Source organism: Carassius auratus, unplaced genomic scaffold, assembly GCF_003368295.1.
Source record: "Carassius auratus strain Wakin unplaced genomic scaffold, ASM336829v1 scaf_tig00027601, whole genome shotgun sequence".
NCBI lineage: Eukaryota > Metazoa > Chordata > Actinopteri > Cypriniformes > Cyprinidae > Carassius > Carassius auratus.
The window spans coordinates 19,109-43,716 of NW_020525607.1; the positions used below are offsets into that span (position 1 = coordinate 19,109).

General features: G+C 36.9%; 1 protein-coding gene across 1 annotated transcript in view; it reads right to left on the minus strand.

Moving 5' to 3' along the window:
- LOC113079288 (protein NDRG3-like) overlaps positions 1 to 24,608 on the minus strand; it is a 56,366-nt gene that overhangs the window by 17,828 nt on the left and 13,930 nt on the right. Inside the window, exons 2-3 of the mRNA XM_026251529.1 lie at positions 5,470 to 5,551; positions 777 to 809 (exon numbers count right to left, since the gene is read on the minus strand). Coding sequence (XP_026107314.1) covers positions 777 to 809; positions 5,470 to 5,526 — 90 coding nt within the window. The 5' untranslated portion in view covers positions 5,527 to 5,551. The remainder of the gene's footprint in view (positions 1 to 776; positions 810 to 5,469; positions 5,552 to 24,608) is intronic.

A 24,608-nucleotide genomic window follows, 5' to 3' on the forward strand; every position in this document is an offset into this window, starting at 1 on the left:
TCCAAAAAGCACAACCAGTTGTATTAATAATGTTATTCTGAGTGTGAAGTGTTACCAAAATTTGTTTTAATTAAGGTGAAAAATAAAAGTTTTGTGTTTAATGTATTTGTGTTGATGTTGAAATGGATTTTAAAACATATGGTATCGAAAAAAGTATCGTTAGGAACCGGTATCGAAACCGAGGTATCGAAATTGGCACCAGATCGAAAGATTTTGAACAATACCCAGCCCTACATTGGAGAGCATACTGAATAATGAAGAGCTGGTGAGCAGCACTACCAGCAATGTGCTGTGCTCTGGAAAAGACCGAATCACCTCTCACGCCTGTAGAGCCCATGGCAGGAGAATTAACACAATCAAATAAAATGAGCCGTTACATGTGCCAAAAGCGTAATAAAAATAAATTACATATATAAAATCACTGAATTTGAGAAAATACCGCCCCCCCAAAAAAATGAGGCTAAGAGAAATGAATAGTGGAATAAACATGATAATGATGTGTGCTAACATCCCAAGTTAAACCTTGCGCTTCAGCAAATAACAGTTGTTTACATGACTTGCTCTCCTCCGGCTCAACTCACCACCCACAAACACTCCCACACACCCACAGAACAACAAAGTGAATGTCACTGCTCAACAGCCAAGTACAGGTCAAGAAACTTTCACCATCACACCGTGCTGGGAAATAAACCAACAGTGCAGGAAGAGTAGATTAATGACTGTGGGTGAACACTTCAGGAGGTCATACAGGCCTAATGACCACAAGAGACTCTTACCTGACAATCAAAGTCCTGGAAGTTCTGTCCATTCTGTGTGGAAAGAGAGAGAAAGAGATTAGCTGAGACAGTCTGACATTAAAATACCAGGTCATGCAAGGCACAATGGCCCATCTTACACCTGATATTAACATTAAAAAAGAAATCTTCTAAATACTTGATAATTGTATTTTGTCAAAGAAAGGCCAAATTACAGAGCTGTGAGATGATTTAACTCTTGTCTGAATTGTCGTGACTTAGTCTGCACGTAGGAGTTCATCAAAATTTATTTCAAAATAATATTTGAAAAATGCTAATGTACTTTACATAATAATACAAATGAAATGTACACATTTTAAGTATTTAAGGTCATGTTTTGTACTTTCTGGGACTGAATTCTGAAGAATTCACTCCTGTAAATATCTGAACTTTGTATAAGCAGAATGAGACTGACGTAGCTCATTCAGCTGTGGTTTGTACTTGTACTCATTTAATAAAACTGTCACTCCTTCCCTCATTTAAAATGAATTAGGACCATGAAGATGCTTTTAAAACAACAAGGAGTATTTGGGACCCTGTTGTCCAAGACAGATGTTAACTAGAAGTGCTCAATGCCTGTGTAGTGATGTGTCTGTGCGTTTCATGCTTCAGAAATTTGCCGTCATTTCTGGTTAGGGAGCACAGGGAGTATAGAAACTCCCTGGTTTTTGCATTGTGGGATTTTTCAGGAAACAAAAGTTCCAGTGCACTGGAAAGATTTCGCAATTCAGACAACCCTTAACTCTCTGATCAATCAGTGGCTTGACTACTGAACTAGTGAGCTGATTGAAACGCATTCATTTTCAAAACATTTTTTATGGAGCAGATTTGTTTAGATGGGTGTTGTTGTGGTTCACAATTTATAATTTATAATATTTAACATGCAAATTTCTACGGCATCTAAAGGCTCAACAATCAAAGATTTGCTGAAAACAAACAATCTACATTGCTTCTGTCATCAGATAGCAAGTAAAAAGCCTTTTATTTAAAAAAAAATATACAACTGTATAAAAATTTAAATTTGATCTAATTTACATTGTTAGTAATATTTCAAGATGAACATGTATTTGATTGAATCAACTTGGCTTTATGAGAAATGTGCATTTGGTGCGTTTACATGGACACTTTTTGTTTCCATCGGAATGAATTAATTCTGATTGACGAATCCGAACGTAGTGTTTACATGAACTCTAAATAAAGAGATCGGGTTGATGTTCGTGTTTACATGTCACAGGCTTCTGATCGGATTTACTCTTTTGACATGCGCACACTGCATGAATATACAGAGTTTCCCGCTGTTGTTTTAAAAAGCTAATTAGGCAACGACCAGCACATGAACTGTTGTCCTGCTTTACTTTAGCAGAAAAATTGTAGTAAAAGTGCCTCTTCCCGCACTCAAAACTAGTCATCTGTTGATGAGAGTCTTAAACGAGGACTGGTGGGACGTGGTCCTATTTCATTTCACATACGCTGAGTGAAAGGGGAGTTTTATAATGACAGGACACTTATTTATGACACTTCCTCATTCCATGCGTCATACGTCATTATGCTATGTCTACGTCACTGCGCATGCGCAATACTTTCCAGTTTGGGTTTTTAATCCGATCAAGTATTTACATGTCCTCTCGCTCGGATTACAAAAGGGATAAACCACCCCTTACAATCCGATCAAAATTTTAGTCGGATCGGGCCAATTCAATCCGATTGAGGTGTTTACATGTGACATTTTTATTCTGATTGTGCTTCTAGTCCCATTACGATTGGATTAGAAGGGTCCATGTAAAAGCGGCTATTGTATAGCATTATATGTTTTTAGTACCACAAATGCTAACTTTTTTTTTTTTTAGCTTCAATAAACCATTCCAAATAAAAAAATTATCAAACACTATTATTTCATAATTAAGCTCTTGTTCCTGAATAACAGCAGCTCATTTCTGGCTCAGTTTGATGCTGGTGATATCAGTGGCTGTGAGATTAGGGCTCGATGACATTATACATCATCTCCAGTACAGCTCTGTATCCAAGGGTAACCAGACCTGAAACAGGCGCCTTGAGGAGTCAGTGAGAAAATGGGAGTGTTGGGGTGAAATACAGTTAAAGACAGAGAGAAGGAAGCACTGGCGTTCACTAAGGATGTCACAATTCTCAATATAATATTAAACCATTTAGTACAATGTACATGGTTGAATATGTGATTGGATATTGTAGTTTTTTGGTTTTGAGTTATTTAACTCTGAACTGGCTCTGTTTATTATGTGTCTGTAAATTCATATGCCGAGATGAGGATGCGCCTACCCGCTTATAACGTGCATTTGAAAAAAACAGCACACACACCAAACATCTGCACTTGTAATGACTTGCAATGAGAAGCGTTTCTAAACCTGTTGTCCAACAAAAGAGAGCATTATATGCTATGTGGATTACCAATGGATTATAAATATACTAGTGTTGTCACGGTACCAAAATTTCAGTATTTGGTACCGATACCAGTGAAAATCCACAGTTCTCAGTAACAATGCAAATCACAAAAATATGCAAAAAAAAAACTTTATCATCCCTAAAAATAATACCAATGTGAAGTGACTCAGAACAGTTCTGGTGATGTTTATGTATTTATGTCCTCATTGAGACAGCAGATGCTGAAATTACTGCAAGCGTCACGCACTCCAGTCTATGTAGTAAATCATTCATTCATTCACACAGAGACGCGCAGAACATGCAGGATACATATTTAAACCAACTTTTGCAGCTTAACATTTACAGATACTGGTCCATATGGAGATTTGATTTGATTAATTTATGCTAACTTTGACAAATTCTGTGACTGTGCATATTAAAATGTAAGTTTCATGACTGGATTTTGAGATTCTGTCTGTGTTTTCTGCTTCGCGGAAATCATAGCACTGTATGCCTCAAGAACCGGGCTGACCAGGTCCTCGGTACGGCACGGCACCGTGACATTTTAATTTTTTAGTACCGACTTGGTACCGAAGTACCGAGTCTTTTGACAACACTAAAATATACCTAATAATTATGAAAATATTACCAATGGATTGAAGAACACGGGTAAAACTTTACATTGTCGCAGTCGAGTCTTCATATTTCATCATTCAAAACGTATATACTCTTTTTATTCAGCAAAGCTGGATACTTTTGTACATATTAGGGATTTCCTGGGATGTTATCACTTTTATTACTTCTGTGATGCATATGTGGAGATTCTGAGCGGGGGCGCCCCCTGGCTTCCAGTATGAATGAGAAATTTCATGTGTTTATTGCACTCAATAAATGGTGAATTTTGGTTAAAAATAGGAAAAATAATACTTCACTTAAAATAAATTTGAGGTAGGCATAATATTCTCCAGTGTAAAGTTATTTTTGTTTTGTTAATTTGTTTTAAAAATCAAATTTTAACCACAAATTTTTCTACAAAGTCCCTCCTGACAAGTGTAGTCCGTTTTTACAAGTATGGGAATACTTTAAACAGCGGACAAATAAAATGGCCCTTTGTTCCCTTTGCAAAACCGATATGGTGTACCACGGCAGCACAACTGCGATGCGCGAGCACCTCAGAGGAAAAGATCTTGGCGCTCTCCGGTGTTACGGTTTAACTGGTTACAGTGTGATCTGGTGACCAACTTCCTGGTTCAGGTCTGATATTCTTGCGCTTGCGGCATTCTGAAAAGTTGAGATTTTTTAACTCGATGCGGTGCGAATGCGCCTGGAAAAAACGAACGCGTCGCTTCCATTATGAGCGCGTTTCTCGCGCGCCTACATTGGAAATAACGAACTTGAGCACGCATGTGAACGGCCCCTTGAAAGACAGCGCGCCGCAAGACAACAGTCACCAACCACCGAGCTTCCCCGAATCAACTCCAGATCTCTGGAAACCATGCTAAACCATAGCAGAACCCTGACTACATTTTATGGTTTGTGATGCAAAAGAACATTTCTTGACGTCTCAGATAACTGTAAATTTATGGCTACTGTGGTTTAATTATAAACGCTATCATAAGCTCATATTTACCATAGTGAAATAATTTTCTTTGCCTCTTGATTATTTTATACTGTAAAAACTTCAACCACATAGGTTGAGAATGAATAAAGGTTGAAATATTATATAAGAAGTTGTACTTATATCTTTTTTGTAAAGTTATCCAAAGGATTCATTAGCTAATAAAAAAGAACATTAGATTAATTATTGTAATAAAAATAATCGTTAAATTAGTCGACTAATCGAAAAAATAATCGTTAGATTAGTCGACAGAAAAAATAATCGTTAGTTGCAGCTCTATCCTAGACACACACAGCATCTCCCTGACATGACTGCTTCAACACTAACTGCGGTTTCTGAAACCACGCTTTCTTTTTTTGTGTGAATATTTGGGTGCATGACGTAGACATGTGGGGGCGTGTTAGAACGAAGAATTTTAGGGGGGCGTGGCCGAGTCTTCTTGATAAAGAAAATCTCTCTGGATTTGAAACTTTAGTCTTTGCAACTTTACAGATCTTCTTCATGCACCAAGAGCTTGTAACACTCGAAAAAGGAAAAATTTAAATCGCATCACATGACCCCTTTAAAAACACCAAAGTATGTATTGAACCATTGAACCACTGTATTGTTGCATCCCTAGTGTTCACAACCAGATGCCTCTACAAATGTGTACAAACTCACCTTGTCTGTCAAGAGGGGTTTGATCTCGGTCAACTGCACATCCTGTAACTCATCCATCCTCAAGCCTGACAGCTGCACGTCACTACAGAGAGAGAGACAGGACAGATATGGATTAGTACATAATTATAGTCAGAACTGACTTATTGACCAACAGGGAACATGGCTCAGCATGCCAAATGCTCATGAATACAGAATTACAGTAAAGAGGGCAGAGAGAGAGCGAGAAGGGAGGGCGAGAGAAAGAACTGATGTTTAACATCCCGCCTAATAAATGACCCCATTGTCCTGATGAGCTCACCAAACCCGAATACAGATGATCTCATGTTTAATTTATGGTTTAATTCTCTGTGGCTCAGTGTTAATTTCGTTGACGAAGACTATGACGAAAAATATTCGTCAACTAACCTTTTTCACGGACGAAAACTAAATAAAAACTAAATAAAAAGTCAGATATGATGACGAAAAACGTGACGAAATATAACTGACACTTTAGTCAACGAATAAAAATGAGACGAAAATATATGGGAGGGACGAATGGAGAAGAGATCCAATCAGAGCGAATCTTTGAGGGTAGGTTGATCTATGCAGAAGCAGCCGAGCCTTTATAAAAAGCAAGGGGCAAGGAACTCGACCGGAAGTTGAAGTCGGGTGGGGGCTGCCATCTTTTAGCAGAACTTCACTTGCGTTAGCATTCCCATTGACTCCCATTCATTTTGGCGTCACTTTGACAGCGAATAACTTTACATCTGAGGCGTTTAAAGACTCCGTTTGTCCATTATTTATTTCTAAAGATACACGACAATGTATAAAGGGCTCCATTACCTTTTATGTTACATTATGGCCCTGTATAAACAGTTTTTGTAAAAAATAGGCTAACGATTGCGTCATAACCACTCGGCTCTCTGTCGCATTACCGTACAGACAGGTGGAGCTCGCAGGCAATTAACTTAATATGGCGTACTGTCGGTACATTTTAAAATACTATACAAAATAATTAATCCGAATACTTACTCCTGCTCACTCACGACAAAGAACTCCCCGCTCAAGCTCGCCGTCTCTGCAAGATTAACGATGGCAGTTTGCACGCACAGCTACTAGAAGATTTACATCTGTCAGACAGGTTGCTGACGTCGTCAAGCTTCGTTTGAGTCTGCGCGGCAGAAACGGAAGTGCTAAAAAACGCTAAAACTGGGCTTCATTTGTCTCAATTGAGTTCCAATGGGGTCGCTGTGTCCATTTCTTTTACTGTCTATGATAAAAAGCCGCGGCAAATGCAAGTGCCACAGCTAAACAAACGCAGCAGCAGTTACACAGAAAAGAGAACAAAGATGAGTTTGCAGAAATTCGCACAGTTTCGCGGTGTTCAGGGAGCAAGCAGAGACGCGTCTCAAAGTCTTCTTGCTTTTGTACCGACAACAAATACATACTAAATATGTCGAAATACCCGTCTTGGAAAGTGTGTTCGAAAAGGTCTGTAGTTGTGTCTTCAGTGAAAGTAAAGAGTTGGAAAGAAATCGGATGTGTATCTTTATAACGGATGCATTTGTCTCTTAAAGTGACCGCGCCTAATTTACTAGCTCTGCTGTCAGTGTCTTTAATGTATGAAAATGAAAGTAAATCACTCACTGCTCTTGATTAAATTACTTTGTAGTTTTAACAAGAATTTATCCAAAGTCAATCCAAAAATCAGATAGAATAGATTATATTGTTTTACTAGTGACTAAAAAATAAAAAAAATAAAAATTATTAGGGACCTGAGCATGTTTTGCTTAAGTGTTTCTTTCTTTAATTGCTAATGCAACCTTTTCACACCACAGACTGAACCAAATTAAGCATTGCATCAGACATTATCAAGATGAATTTGTTGTTCTGACACAGTTTAACCCTGAGTTATTGTCATAATTTATTACCAATTTCTAAACTACAGCAGATAAACTGTGATATTGTAAGAAACGTTGAAGGTGTCTGAATACATTTTGGTTTGATTGTGTATTTTATTTTACAGTGAAGACTATGCAGTGCTATTTTAAATGAACAAAAACAAACTTAAAAAATGTAAACTTTGTGTAAATATCACAAATAAAGAAATAGAATGAACATACAATACAAATATAATATAGGTGGTTGTCTATTTCAATAATACTGTACTTCATCTTGAAAGAATGTCATATGCATTGCATATCATTCAGGACGAATGCATATCTTTTTCAGAGAGCATGTATATTTTTCATTGAGAGCAGGCCTTATGTTTATTTTATAAATACCATTCCATAACAGACTGATGGAAACATTTAGTCAAGTCAACTAAGTTGACTTTGTTCTACTAAAAAAAAAACTAGACTAAGACTAAAAGACTTAAGACTAGACTAAGACTAAAACTCTTATGATATTTAGTCGACTAAAACTAGACTAAGACTAAAACATTTCAGATGACTAAAATGTGACTAAAACTAAATGGTGTGTTATTCAAAAGACTAAGACTAAGACTAAATCCGAATTTGCTGTCAAAATTAACACTGCTGTGGCTATCCTGAAGGTCAATGCATGCAACTGTTTCAGGAAGGGCATTATGTAGGCTTCTCTCACTCTTATGATGGCACTGGGTGACTTATTGAAGCATGGTGGTACTGCAATAAAGTTTTTTTTTTTTTTGCTCTCCATCAGGAATCAAATGTGCTGCTTCATTTTAGGGCAGAACGGAAGCATGCAAATAAGGATATGAATGTTTGGCCAACACATTAAAAGCACATGGCCCTTTTGGGCATACTTGAAAAGATGAAACGGGATTGGAAACTGATTTTACTGCTGTAACGAGACTCATTTCCTAGCCAAACTGAATTTTCAATGAGAAAAAACGTGTAGGGTGACTTGACTTATCCACTGAGACTTAATTGGATCATGAAAAGTGGGTGGACCCTACTAAAATGGGCCATCACAGCTTATATAAGGCATATTAATGCTGAGAATACAATGCATTTAGACACCTTTTGAAATTAGCATATTTCCACACCAGTTGTACACATGACACCTCTTTTATGATACAGGTTTTTTTCTAGTTGGATTAAAACATTTGAAACATTTTGACCATAAAAGTCCTAATTTTTGGTAGTGATTTTTTTTCTTTTTTCTGAAAGCACTCAAACACCTTCCCTGCTTTTAATACGTCTGTGCTTTGACAAAGGAAAGGACTTGCTGACACAAGATTGTATAAATGTTCTGTACACTTTGTGCTTCCCTGTTTAAAGGCTTTAACCACCTTTAATGACTTGGCACTCAGTAAAATCTCTCAGCTGCCCTAAATCACATACATGCCAGGTCATATGTACTAAGTTCCCCTGGACCTAGACTGACTGTTTGTGGTGGATGCGAGAGAAGATTAACAAAAGGATGTAAGGTGACCTCTGTGCCTCGTCTGCCATCCGCAGGAGGGCTGACAGGTGTTGACAAGGTCACAGTCAGAGACAGAAAGCCATGTGCATGTGTTAGATGGATTAGTGGAGTTACCCAGAGGGAAAATGTCAATCTGCCACAGTGTGTAGGTCACTGATCTGTCAAAAGACACAGGGAGACAAGAGCAGTGTTGGGCTAGTAACTCAAAGAGTGTAATATTACTAATTACTACATATTCCTTTATATATAATATAATTACAGTAATTAACTTATTAGTAACTAGTTACTGCCCAACAACACTGGACAAGAGAGACAGTCTTATGCTTAATTTTCTAAATGTTGCCCAAAAGTTATTTTTTTCTGTGTTATTCCATCCTTAATGTACTTCAGTGCTTTACCATTATGGCTTTCTGAGAACAGGATGAACACATCTAGCATTTTCTCCCAAATCAATGGAGACAGAGTCACTATTTTGGGAGGAAAGCTGTCAGATGAACTTCTTCAGAGCTTCTCAAAAGAACAATCAGAGCACTGATGGTTCTTATGTAACAAATCGTTTTCTTTTGAAATGTAACATGATGTGCCCTTTTCATAGTGTTTGTTAAAGAAACAGCAATATTAATATTTTATATGAATATGAATGGCAGATGTGATGTGAACATTTCTGCAAGGGAGGTCAGTATGATGACATATAAATCATGCTATTTTGTGTACATCACAGTTAGGAGTGTGTGACAAGTATCATCTATGATAATTTCATAATTGTTTTAACAATGCTTGAGAATGCACACTTTCACTGTGTGTTGCAGCTTAAGGTTGTAAAAGTTCCCGAAAATTAAGACCTATAGGGCCACCTTTTTTTTTCCCTTATATTTATATAAAATGTTACATTTAAGCAATATCACTAGCCATGTTCCTAAATCTCTGATTTTATAAAACCGCTAAATAACAGTAAAAAAAAAAAAAAATTTTTTATTTATATATATATATATATATATATATATATATATATATATATATATATATATATATATATATATATATATATATATATATATATATATAATTTAGTTTTTGCTTTATTTTGTAAGTAAAAATTCCCAAATGAAACCTTAGGAAACTATTTTGCATTTCTGAACCACCAACACATAATGCAGCAGTGCTTCATTACTGAATAAATACATTTGAACATATAAGATTTAATGAAATAAAAGATTTAATGACCAAATGAATCAGCCATTTGATCAAATCATTTCAATGAATGAATCAACTCAACAAATTAAATTTGGCAAAAAAACTATCAGAGCGTCTCGCACCTTTATCCACCTGTACGGTGATGGGGCTGTAGCTGGTGCTTCACAGGAGTAATCGCATGGGTCACACAGAAATGGGAAAATCTTGCCACAGTGTGACTGCTAACCCTGAACGTTTTAAATAGCTGCAGATGTAACTTCACTCAGAACCATTATTCAGGCCATTTTGGATTCATTTGCTGAGATTGTGCTTTCCAGCAGAAGAATGCTCATTATGTTCTGCAGGCTGTGTGTGAAACGCTAATTACAGGCCATTAGTGAATGTGTGTGGGTTCAGGTCACAGAAAACAACTGAAGGGTTCCTTTCTTGCTTAACTGCTCAACTCACGCCTCTCTGGATATATCACTTAATCAGCGGGAAAAAATATCCTTCCTCTCTTGTTTTATTTAAGAACCACCTTCCAGCCATTTTCCCTTATAATTAGTAATGACGCTATAGGTTTGTGAAACAGAGAGATAATTGCAGTTTTGAGAGTAGCTTCAAAGAGACATTCGGTAGTTCATATAAAAGAGGAGGATAAAAATCTGCACTGGAGAACAGTGATAGTTGAGCGAAATCACGAAGCCGAATGTTCAGAGGCTCTAAGGTTTCTAATTTGAAACATGAACTTAAAGGTCAATGACCCCAATCATCTGTGCACTGCATAATTCTGTTAAACGGAGTATCTTTAGTCTGCAGATGAACAGCTCTGAAGTAAAGCTGGCATTTCAAACCGAGATTGAGGCAGTAGGTTATGATTCACCTCATGCCATATGTCCTGTGGTTACTGGATTACAAATCACCACAGGTGTCCCATGACAATTAACAAACAGGTAAGGGAAGAAAATTAAGTGGTAAAAAAACTAAAACAATTAAGAGACCATGCCAAAATGATGGTTTTACCATTTACATGTGTGTATTTGAGTAAAAGTAACATTTTTGGTTTATTCTATATTCGACATTACTGTCATATGTACATAAACTGAGTCACCACTGATAAGCTACTACTAAATATTATAGAAACATACATTTTCTGGAAAGTTGCTTTGCAATGATTTGTATCGTAAAAAGCACTATACACTATATATAAAATGTAATTTAATTTAATAGCAGCATTTTTTGCAGAAAATGACAACTGGTCAAAATAAAAGATGCAGTGTTTTCAGAGCTCAAATAATGTGGAATAACCCTGATTTTCAATCGTAGCTTTCATACGTGTTGCTCTCCACCAGTCTTTCACATTGCTGTTGGGTGACTTTATGCCACATCTGGCAGAAAGATTCAAGCAGCTCGGCTTTGTGACAATCTATCTTCATCTTGATCACATTCCAGAGGTTTTCAGTGGGGTTCAGGTCTGGAAATTGGGCTGGCCATGACAGGGTCTTGATTAGGTGGTCCTCACACCTTGACTGACCTGGCTGTGTGAAATGGAGCACTGTCCTGCTGGAAAAACCAATCCTCAGAGTTTCTAAACATTGTCAGAGCAGTAGGAAGCGTACTTCCAGGACAACCTTGTACGTGTCTCAATTCATGCAGCCCTCTCAAAAGACGAATGTAGCTGACTACATTCACTAATCCTCCACTAAATTACACTGGGTGCAAGACACTGTGGCTTGCAGGCCTCTTCAGGCCTCAGTTTAACCATTAGATGACCAGGTGTTGGGTGATGTTGAAAAAAGGACTTAGAGACAGTCCAATCCTTATGGTCTTTTGCAGCATTCAGCCTGGCTCTTCAGACTGTTTGCCATTCTTTTTGAAGGTCACTTGATGTCATCCTATGGTTTTTGAGTAGGGATGGGAACCGAGAACCGGTTCTTATTCAGAACCGGTTTTGTTCTTTGAAAATAACCGGAACCGTGAGCAATTCTTAAGTTTCGGTTCCGAAATCGGTTCTGGTGCAACACGTGACTAGGGCTGTCACTTTTAGTTTGAAAATCGATTGCACAATCGATCAAACCAACCAAAAAAAAGTTTCGAAAATGAAAATAGGGAATCGATTTTAACCAAATATGTACACTATTAATTTTAAAAGAATAAAACAATAAAAAATATAGATGTAACAAAACTCACAAACAAGCAGAAAAAGAAAATTAAGAATTCCGAAAGTGCAGTATACGTTACGAAAGCTAGATATAAAATACTAGCAATTTTACGCACCTACAAGACCCAGTGACGTCGAAAGCGACCTCTCTGCGTTCACACCAAATGGGAATAGAGCGCCTGGCGCGAATTATTTCAATGTTAAGTCCTTGTAAAGACGCATTTACGCGCGTCTGGAGGTCTTGCGGCACGGTAGACGTGAATTCGAATCATTTGCGCATCTAGTTACAGGAGATTCTGAGTTATGAAAAGGAACATTGCAAGCTGACAGCGAACGGTAATACCCCCACCTTGTGCAGCTGTACCTGAGTGTCCCTGAGACATCGGAGCACGTCTTCTCAACAGCTGGACATACAGTGAATAAAAAACGCTCTGCTCTGGACCCCGAAATTTTGATCGACTTGTTTTCCTGTCCAATAAATTTGAAATGTTCCTAGCGTTTTGGTGCATTTCCTTATGCCTGCCTCGAGCTTTGAACCTTACGTTCAATAAAAAAAAACACACATGGCCTGCTCTCAAGTGCATTTAAAGTAAAAAAAAAATTTAACAGTTGTTTGAAATGGATTGAATCATTATTTAAAATAATCTTGGAGATTTTTGAATTGCCTAAATCATAAATGCAGCTGGGTTGAAGCCTGCAATGATGTTTTTCTTTTGTTATGGCAGCCGTCCCCTCTGCATATATATTTTTTCGAGAATGTTGCACTCCTATTGCTGTTATTCTGCACAAAACTTCATGCCAATAAATAAGAAATATTGCTGACTTGTGCGTTTCCAGCGCTCTCTTTGCATTTGTCCGTTATTTGACGTTGAAAAAGGATTTTTTTTTTTGACATGGAAAATCGATTTTACAAATCGATTCAATGAACACTTATGTCTTAAAAAATCGAAAATGATTTTTTCCCAAAAGTGACAGCCCTAAACGTGACCAAGCGCTGTGAGCAGCCTTGCACCAGTGTTCTGAGTATTCAGCGTTTCCAGTAAAGGATGTCACGAACCGAATAACAGACCAACTCCCTGCCTCTTTAATTACGGAGCACATTGATTCCAATGACGCGCATCCACAAACTCGTTGCGCTGTCGCGTCTTTAATTGCCGAACACATAGTTTCCCATGACTGTATGTGCACTCGTGCCTTTGATAACTGTGCACATCATTTTGTCTGACTGTACATCTAACGGCAGAGTGCCGCACCTGCCGCCACTAAATTACATTATATTTGTCCCATATTGTCATTAATATACAGTACACTGCCTGCAACTTGGACCACTAAATAAATAGACTGCTATTGTTATGCAAGTATGAAGGTTAGATTATTTAGTGTACAGGTCATTTCAAAAGTGATAAACAAAGTGATAGAAAATATTTATTTTAATGCATATTAAATGTTTAAAAATGGGGAAACCACTCATTGCATCACACCATCCTGACTGCGTTATTATTTGTAAAATAGGGACTTTATGTAGAGTGTGTATACATGTTTATAAGTTTAACCATTTACATTTCATTAATTAAGGGAAATTAACAAGTGTCTCAGCCCTCAAAGGAATATTTGGCCAACCAGCTTATTCCTGCTTGAAAAGCAAAATGTTATTGATAATGTAAAAAATATCAACTTTGAAACACATTCTGATTGATAGACTAGCATTACTCAACATTACTTACTACCTTCCAGCAACGCTACATTCATTGAAGGTAAAATAGTAAAAAACAATTCATTTAAATGAAACCAGAAGCCGAACCAGAAAATTTCTAAAAATACCCCACCCTGCTTGTGAAGATCTGTACACTGTAATATATGTTGCATTTTGACATTGCCAACCTTTAAATTAAGTTGACAGTAAGTAATAAACAGTATTGAGCATTGAGTAGTTGAGTATTGTGCATTTTTCCTTACCACAATTTCTTAATAATTGTTTAATGATTTTAATGGAACCGGAATCAGAGCCGGAACCGTTAGGTGGAACCGGAACCAGAAAATTTCTAACGATTCCCAACCCTATTGTTGAGTAACATTCAAATGAGTTAATGGTCATCCCGGTCAGTGGAGAGTCATTTTGCCATCTGCCGGGCTGTAGTTTTGTTGTCCACAATGTCTGCAACTTGACCTTGTTCTTATGAACCGCTGTCTTTGTAGCGCTTTGAATGCTCACTTTATCCCTCATTGCAGAAATCATCCAGAAATCATTAAAACAATGTAATTGATCCACACTTAATTTTCTTTTTAACTTTTTTGGTCCCTAGTAATTATTTGATTCCAATTACTTTAGAGGTACTTCTAGCACTGTTTTTTTTTTGCCATCCAGCTGGTCCTATTACAAGAGGGTAATGATGACCACAGCAGTAGTTTTTATACTTGTCCTCATTAAATAAGATTTGGTTGAGGTGATCACCTAATCAGCACTTTATTAAGCAGAATGAGATGTAGAGGTGTAAATTTAGAGAAGCTGGTTTAAGAACAATTGGGAGTGATCACTTAGATTTTTCCAGAGCTGCACAAGCATCAAATAAGATATTGCTTAATGTGATTATTAGTTAAGATTTGATTAAATAAACACACCGTATACGCTGTGTGTTTCAGATAATGATTTTCCACTGGTGCTGGTGCCTGGTCAAGAGTGGAACTCGTTCCAAACCGGTACGCTTTTCTACTGAACCCTTTACTTCACCAACATGTGCCAGGAATCGCATGTTATCTTTTGTTCAAGGAGAGCAATGATCACTTCTGCTGACCTCTACTGAACTGTCATATTCAATTGTTGTTCAATTTATTAATTTACCTGAACTCAAACCGTGGTCTGTAGTGGAAGCTCCGCATACTGACGTCATAGGTTACTTTATTTGAAACCAGCAAGTTTTCGGGGCCAGTTCAGAGCCAGGATCTAGGCACCAGCCCCGGTGCAATAGCGGTCCAGCTCACGATTTGGTGTTTGCAGTAAATGAACCAAGCCATCGTATATGCTTAAATACTGTATCATTAACTGCTCATGTGTACTGCTGAAATACACCTTTATTGCAGTCCAAGAGTATTACTACAATGTTTCTTATTTTGTTTATATAGCCATATGGAATGGGTTAAAATGCTGTCTAGGAAAATGATTTATTTTATTCTATTTATTTATTTATTTATTAAACTGAATGAGGGATGTATGTAAGCCCACATCCGCCACTGGAAAAAAATAAAAAGGTAATTGTAACTTTTCTAACAATCCTGACCTCTATTTTTTTTCTTTTTCTTTTTTTTTTTTTTACCTCGGAACTGCCAAATATAAACTGTATGATATAAAGTTGCAGTTGTGTGTTAATAAAAGTCAGAATTGCAAGTCTCAATTTATTTATTGCAATTGCAAGTTTATATCCCACAATTCAAGTTATGTATTTATTTTTTAATCAGAAGTGCGACATGAAAACTCACAATTGTGAAAAAATACATAATTGCAAGATAAGTCACAATAACATGTTTTATTCAGTGGCAGAAACTGGCTCCCATAGATTTGAGTTTGTTCTTGTAAAGAGTAAAACAAGTCGACAACAGTTTTTCAACTTATTTCCCTAACACGATGATTTGCATTCAAAAAAAAATTCCTCAGGGTAAAAAGTTATTTAGTCGTTTATTTTTATTTTATTTTTTGTGCGCTCCCCAACAAAATCACCGAAATCATTTTAGAACAATTATTTCTTCCATACAGCTAAAGCTATTCAAGTCATCCTGATAAAATTAAAGTTTTTATCATGTCAGAATAGATTACATACAGAGAAAAAATATATAATTTTTTTATTATGCAGTATTATGCAGTATTAGTCAGGTGTGCAATTTCTGCATTTTCCAGAGTCAAAAAAAAAAAAAGAAATATGAACAAAATAGGCCAGACTCTTCTGGCTCAACTTCAAACTGAAGACTAAAATATAAGTGCCTGGAGCTGGCGTTTTATTCTCCCAACATCCTAGACAGAACCGACCTGCTCCAAGCAGCTATATCGTTACTATGACTACAGATGTTCGTCATCAGCAAGTGAGCAGAGGTTATTCACAGGCAGAATCATGGGCCAATTCCAGACATACAAATGAGAAGCTTTAAAATATGGAATCAACTTATGCATAAAGAACAAAGAGAGAGATCCATTTAAAAGCAAATGCAAAACTAAACTACCCATAAGGTTTGTGGTGTGGTCATCAGAAGTATTCACGAAAAACAAACAAATTAAAGAATGTGTTGACCAATATCCTAGTATGATGCTTAGAAATGCAAACAAAGCCTGATTACTGCATTCAAATAAACTGAAGCAAACCAAACATACTAAGCAACAGCGTAAGTATTAGCTGCACTAATCTGTTTGTGCTCTAATCAGCTCATGGAGAAACGGAAATCTCCCTCTACAACAGGGGATTTGAGCTGATGGGAGTTTAACATGCTTTGGGTTCTGACGCAAGATTTCAATTGAAATGGACCTGATTCAATTTCAAATGGAGTCGGCTCAATCAGAAAGAATGGTTTTTTCACCCACTCGCTTCACATTAGGAAATGTGCTGTTCCAAATATGACTGGCTTTCTTTACAACTTACCTTAAACTCAGTTTCATTCACTTTCAATATACTGAAAAATTAAGCCAGAATAGTCCTAAAAAAACAACAACAAAAAAAACATATATAATAAAAATGCCTAAAAAAGAACCGATTTCTTGGGAATTGAGTTTTTTGGGAGAACAACTACTTCATAAACACTCAACATCTTGATAGTTGTTCTTCACCATGCCAACAATGGCTAGAGTAGAGAAACTACTGGAGTTAAGGGAGAAAAGTGGTTTGAACATCTGCCTTTTTCTCAAGTCCATGTCCATCAGCTCCACCCATTTGATTATCAGCATGCTCGATCCCACCCATTTGCCATCACCACAACCAGCTGATAATGCACCAAGAGAAGTGGGAATGGCAGTAATTACTGCATCCTTCTCCCAAACTATCTCTACCAACATCATTATCATTATGACTTATCACTGTGATCCATCATAGCAAAATGAGCATCATTGCCCTCACATTTATGAGCAGTCTGGCTGTTAGCGACGTCAACACTCCACCTTCATCAGATAAACTGTGGCCCGTTTCTAGATGTGGTTTGATGGGTGCAAAAAAAACGAGCTGATAAAGAATTGACATTACTCTTGTTCTGCTGTAAAGCCTTATTATCATATGAATTAGATAAGGGTTATGAAATATGAGTCTGCCATTTAATTTTAGCAAATTGCAGCTCAGTTACAAAATCGACCAAGTTGCCGCACTGCTTACAGTCTACATGCTTCAACAGAAGTATCTACACTAAAAATAAAGGAACACATACAAATACACACTGGAAATTCAAATCACGATTATATTTAATATATGCTACAAGAATAAAGACACAAATATAAACGACAAACTCTGGGGTAAACTTTTTTTTTTAACCAGTGCTTTCTGCACTAAATTATTAATATTCAAGAACATTGCAAAAGATTGATGTACTAAGATTGTCACAGCGTATTTTGGGATTGCATTCTTGAGATGAAGGACCGAAATAAATGTATTTTAGATGGTTGCATTTTGTTTTGGTATGCATGTATACTGAACGACTGCAGCACTTTTTAACCACTGCATGTGCATAACTTCTGTGTGCAGAACCTAATTTGAAACTCTCAGGTTCCCCCCTGAGATGGGACAACACCATTTATGTCGATATACTTTGATGATGTGGAAGCATCTGTAAAAAAATAACAGAACAGAGTGAGCTTCTTTAGAAAAAGCCCACAGCCCCAGCTGTACTAAATTTGAGATGTGCTCAGTTAAGTTTAAAGTGGTTCATAAACCATTTAATAAATTTCAAAACAGTTTTCTTCTTTGTATAGCTTACATCTTACGGTTGTGTACTTACTTGTAAATGTTTAAAAATCATGCGAGTGTCTGTCCATAGTGCATCTTGACAGCAAGCGAGCCTCTGTTAAACTTCATACACTTCACTGAAGAAATCCCAGTGCACAAACAGCATCCCAAAGTGGAAGCATTTTAAAGCTCTTCCCCCATTTACAAAATCACCTTAAACGGCAGTATAAAGAGTGTGTTGCAGCCAGTTGCAGCAGTTTTGCCAGACTTGTTTTAAGACAGAGCTATAGCTTGTTTATTCCCCCATCGAAAACAAACTCTGATACTGCGATTTGCTTCGTAGACAGAGTCTGGAAGGGAATAATTGACAAGTGCTTACTTTCTCTTAACTTAACCTGATCCTCCACGAGAGCAACCAAGGGGACACAATCACAATTATCCCCTTGACGGACTTTGGCCTCCCCAGTTTCTCGCTGACGAAAGATAACAGCTGATAAATTAAACTTTTCCCAAAACCTGTCGGGAGTATGGCCACATCACCACCTCCATTCAAAATGTGAAACAAACACTCTTCTTGCTCCGGCTTCAGTTGGCAAATGCCGGGAATATTCTCCACAACAATAGCATCCCGTGTCTCCATGTCTGCTGTCGTTTTCGATTTCCCTAGCATAAACTACAATTTTTAATTCGACACTTACGCTTAGTTTAGCGTCTACGTCGCGGCTCTCAGCCCGTACTCTGTTTGTTGATTGGCCGGTTGGTTTGGAGCCGGAGGAAAACTGGGAGATGATTTGCTATCTCAGACTGAGTACAGAAGCGACAATGCACTCACCCCAAAACATACAGGAACAACCTGCACTGCATCTTCGAAAGAAATAAAACCATAGAGATGAAAATTAAAACAATCCACTCAGTTTACAGTGTGTACACAAGTAATACAGTGGCAAAAGGGGCAGATTGCCAGCCAAGTCACTTGGCCAGTGTGTGTGTTCCAGGCCACAGAGACGTCCCATCATCCATAGTGCATGCAGCACTGGACACACACAGAGACAGCACACCACTGGCAGAGAGAAGCCCACTGTGTAACAGGAATTAACCTGCAAAGTCCAAAACTCATGCTGACCTTAAATTATGACTTAAAGCTTCTGAATGTGTGTCAACTTCCCATCTCCTCAATATTTCATAAAGCAGCACTGCCAGTCAAGAGCTTCTTCATGCACTGTAACAGTTATAACTGATAAACAGAAATGTTGGGGGGAAAACAAAGTCTTTATGATCGCAGTCACATTGTTCTCCACTGCAAACCAAAGAACAGTCCTCCTTTATGACTGCGCTCCCATTTGTCTCCTGTGCATGTTGTTGTTCATTAAGGTCTCTGGCGTCATTCTGTTGGCGATCTCATTAGTGGCATCCTGCCAGTGGCAGAATAGAGCAGCTGCGGTGAGACCCCCTGCCTCTCTAACCACAGACACCATGGACAGAGAACAAGCAGATGTGTGCCCTATGGGCTTACCAAAGCTTTGGAGCAGACATAAACTGGGCCACTTGGGTTGATTTAGGGCATGTATTACGATAGATGAACAGAAATAATGCCGGAAATGTTGTGCCATGTTACTGTATGAGGTCAGCGATTCAAAGACAAAAGAGGGACTGCTGCAAAGATAATTACCCATGATTCACAGCAGCAAATTCTAATGTTCAAAGCTTTTGAATTATTACTCTGAGGACGAGTGTGAGACTACAGCATTGGTGGCGAGATCACAGACTGAGGTTGGCCCATAACCCTGATGTACAGAGCTCAACTAAACATTCCCTAAGAAAGATGATGGCTGTTCCACAGCCACCAATTAGGTTTTATTGCTGACATAATATCATCAAAAGAATATATGCGTCCCGTGTGAAGAGCCTTCGGACAGTAGGGTCGCAGCATGACTGCAGCTTTCTCTCATGATGGGCGTTTTGTGCAGATGGGGCGGCGCTCAAGTCGCTATCTTGGTGATTCAAAGCGGAACATAAATAGAAACAGAAAAACCTGTGAAATCCAAGTGGAAAGATTCAGAGGATGTTCAACATCTGTATTTATTTTATTGGTTTACAATTGTTTTTTTGTTAGGTTTTTTTTTTATTTTTTTTTTAGGAATCCTGCAAAAACTTTCTTTTTAATTCATATTTAAACAGATGTCATTTTTTGTTCAGATCAAAATGTTATGACATTGTACGTCACAATTGTAATCCTAAACTGTGAACCTTTAAAGCTGTCTAAAAATATATTTAGTCTTTTTATAAAATAAATTTATACATATACATTAACTAAAGTATCCTGCAAGCACTTAAATTTTTCTCCCTTTACTCATACTGCACAAAAAGTGGTTCAATAAGGTTGAATGTTACAGGAATTGATGCAGATGCCAGTGTGTTCTGGTTAAACAATTTTTATTTGATTTATGTTTTGCTAAGGTTTGCATATGGTGGTGTGTTCTTAATGTCAGCTTTCCTAAAAATATATCCTGTTCCTAAAATAAGAAATATCCCAATATATCGCCTTACAGTATCTCAGTGTATCGCAATATATTGTACCGCAACCCCTGTATCGTAATGTATCGTATTGCCAGATTCTTGCCGATACACAGCCCAACTGTGAATATTGCAAAAAGACTATTTAAATAAAACGTCACTCTATGACATGAACTTCAATTGATGAGCATTATATAGTTTAATTGAGAAAAAAATATTGGCAATTCATAAACACACAAACTTAAAGGTCTTCATAACAACCCATCATAATAACTGTTGAGCTTAACTTGAAGAAATTTTTGAAGAATGTTGGTAAACAAAACAAGATCTTTTAAATAATGTTGGTGACCAAACAGTTGACGATAGTCATTAACTTATTGTATATTTTTTTTGTTCATACTATGCAATTCAGTTGCTAATGTCAACTGTTTGGTTACCCACATTCTTTAAAATGCCTACTTTTGAGCTCAACAGAAGAAACTCAAACTGGTTTGGAAAATCTTGATGGTGAGTAAATGACAATTTTCATTTTTGGGTGAACTGTCCCTTTATCTAACTGTTTGTGTGTTCTTGCGAGAAGTGAAGTCTGATTCATAAATGATTCATTTGAAACAAAGAAGAGTTTATAAACTCATGACAAACTAAAAAAGAAAATAAAGCGGTCTTAACTAAATTAGGTCAAATTTTAGGAGCAGTTCATGTATAAATTCAGATCAGTTCAACACTTCTCCAAGTGTATAGCACTGGCAATGAATGTAAATCAATTACAAAGATAGATTTGTGGCATCCCTGGCTGCTGGGAGCATTCAGCATTACTCATACTACAGGCACATGACTATAAACAGAACTGACAGTGAAAACACTAAACTGTGATTAGCTTTCAGCACTTTTGTCATGTTCAAAAGTGCCAAGAATGCTACAATATAACTAAATCCCAAATAGAGTCTACCATTAAATCTGGGGTCAACAGAACCGGAGAGGGGATTGTGTCTCTATGGACACAGCAGGATGATAGCATCTGAAATAATGTGAGAAAAACTGAAATGCATGCTGAAATGTTGGTTAATAAGTACCTATACCACGGGACTGCTGAATGCTTGATTCTGTTTAGTTGACAAACAACTATTATGTGGGAACATATATGAAACATGCATACATCATGTTGTTCTTAACCTCTGTGACTTCAGAACATAAAATCAGAAAAGCAGATAATTGTTAATGAGCAGTTAATCACTCTTATTTCTAATTCAAGCCATTTCTTAATTAGGGATTAAGCACAAGTGTTTCAATCTAAAGCCAGGAGAACAGAATAGAGCTGCTCTCCAGTTCCATCACAGTAGCTACTACAGAGCAGAGATCAGGATCACTTTACTAGCTCAGCACCTTCATTACAGACACACTTACAGACAGTATAGGCTAGTCATACACTAACAAATCGTTATTGTGTTCACATGGAGGCAAAGCATCCTTATATCCTTTTTGATCTACAGTAAGAGACGGGTGTTTTTCTATGGTATGGGAAGTCAATGTCTACAGGATATGAAGAGGAAAAGATGCTTATGTGCAGCATAATGTATCAGAAGCTGTTCCCTGGCTGCTGAGTATCTACTTTCTGTATTTCCAGGATCAGGTAACTGGACCTCATTAAACCAGCCCTTTCAAAACAGTACAGCTGCATCTACAGTTTCAGCCAGGCTGAAACACAGAGAAAGAGACTGAAAAAGCCAAGACGAAAGGACGAAAGTAGGGCTGGGATAAACGATTCTTTTTTAAACCATTAATCTAGCGATAATTTTTTCGATGCATCGATGAATCTAACGATTAATTTTTTCAGACCGATTCGATTTTGATTATCTCCCCATTAATTGACTACTAACAATTTATACATGTTGATTTACATATCTGAATGAAAAAAAACATGAATTCCTTAACATTGCAATGTATGTTTATTGCTCTTAAAAATAAAAGACTGACTAAGAATGCATTACTTTGCACTTGTATAGAGATAGCATTCAATAAAACCTTGAAGCCTTGAAAACACATAGCTTACTGAAACAAGCTTACTGAACACATAGGGCCTAACTTACTGAAAAAAAGTTCTTCTTTCAGATGAAAATAACCACAACTTGATGTCTAGCATTCAATAAAAAAGCTTTTCCAAAAAAAAAAAAAAATTAACAGTGGGAGCCAGCAGCCTGTCATGGAGGAAAAAAAAATCTCTGAATGCTCCACGTGAAACTTTGGCGTTCCGCCCTTTTTCCATCGTGTCTAATGATTTTGGTTAATATGCACGAGGGAGAGAGAGAGAGAGAGAGAGAGAGAGAGAGAGAGAGAGAGAGAGAGAGAGAGAGAGAGAGAGAGAGAGCGCAGGACAGCGCTCGTGTAGTTTGAAGACTGGGTCATTCTCACGAAACTGTTGAAACGCCATGTCACTAGTGATTTTAGATATTAAACATGCAATTTAGTAATATATAAAAACACCATAATAAAGACAATACTGTTCTCTACCTTGCACAAAGAGCAATTTCAACATAGGAATGAATTATTTTTGCATTTTATTGCGTTTTCTGCTGAAATTCTCATTACCGCAATGCGTCCAGCTGTATCTTAACTTATGTTATGTTGTAATTTAAACAAATTACAATAAAAATATTCTGAAAAAAGTAAATGGATATTCTTCTATAATTTTTCACATGACAGAAAAATGACAGATTGAATATTCATGTACAATAATAATGATACAATAGTGGAAATATAAAGTGTCCATGACTAATGTTGTCATCCTCCGCAATATTTTTTGAGGGTCATTTATGCACACACATTTTTTTTAAATATAAATCTTGATTTTAAATTAAGCAACACATGAGGCAGAACCTTCAAAATACCAACAAGGTAGGCAGATATCTTCATATTGTTCCAGTTCAAAGTGTAAAATTCTCTTGTCAGAACGTCTACACGACAAATTGATTATCATCACCGAAACGGGTAGTTTTCCACATTTAGAAAAATATTAGATTACAAATTTTCTATGAAAATATACTTCATTAATGCCTGATTATATCTACTGAGTAAAAAATTTGCTAAATCATCATGGTTTCTCTGTTGTTAGCAAAACATGCTAAGAAACCTCATCCTCCGCAACACCATTTTCACTCACCGCAACAATTTAAGGCCAGTTGCGGTAGAGAGAACCTCTTTTTCGGTAATGAGAATTTAATCATACAGACTATTTTTAAATGTAGAAAATTAGTTATTAAATTAAATATTATTTAATAACAAAACAAAAAAGCTTAAGCAAAGGCTAGGGTCACCAATTTCAAAGAAAATGTTTATACCAACCCACCAAACCCCAGGAAGGAGAGAGACATTGTGGGTTAGAGGTTACAGCAGGAGTAGTTATCAAAAATTGTTGGGAAGCCTACACAAATGTTGGTGCATCTATCATTATGAGGACTTTCTATAAGTGTAATGATTTTTATACTGAGCAACAGAACTTTGTGTGTGTTTGTGTGTGTGTGTGTGCGCACTGCTATGTGTGTGCACTTTGGATGGGTTAAATGCAGAGCACAAATTCTGAGTATGGGTCACCATACTTGGCTGAATGTCATATTGGAATAATTTCTAAAGGATCATTTGACACTGAAACCTGGAGTAATGATGCTGAAAATTCAGCTTTGTCACCACAGAAATAAAATTCTGCTTTAAAGTATATTAAAAAGATAACAATCACTTTATCATAATATTACCGTTTTTACTGTAGTTCTGATCAAATAAATGCAGCCTTGATGAGCAGAAGAGGGTTTAAAAAACTTTTATTATTTTTTATTATTGATGCTAAACTTTTGAATGGCAGTGTATTTAGATATGACAAAATGCAGCAGTTTTAAATTCTAATTCAAAAACAATTATTAAAGAATGGTTAGGGTTAAATTGAAGGAGAACATCTTTATGGAAAAAAGAAAAATATATTGTGAACCATCTTTTTAGGAATG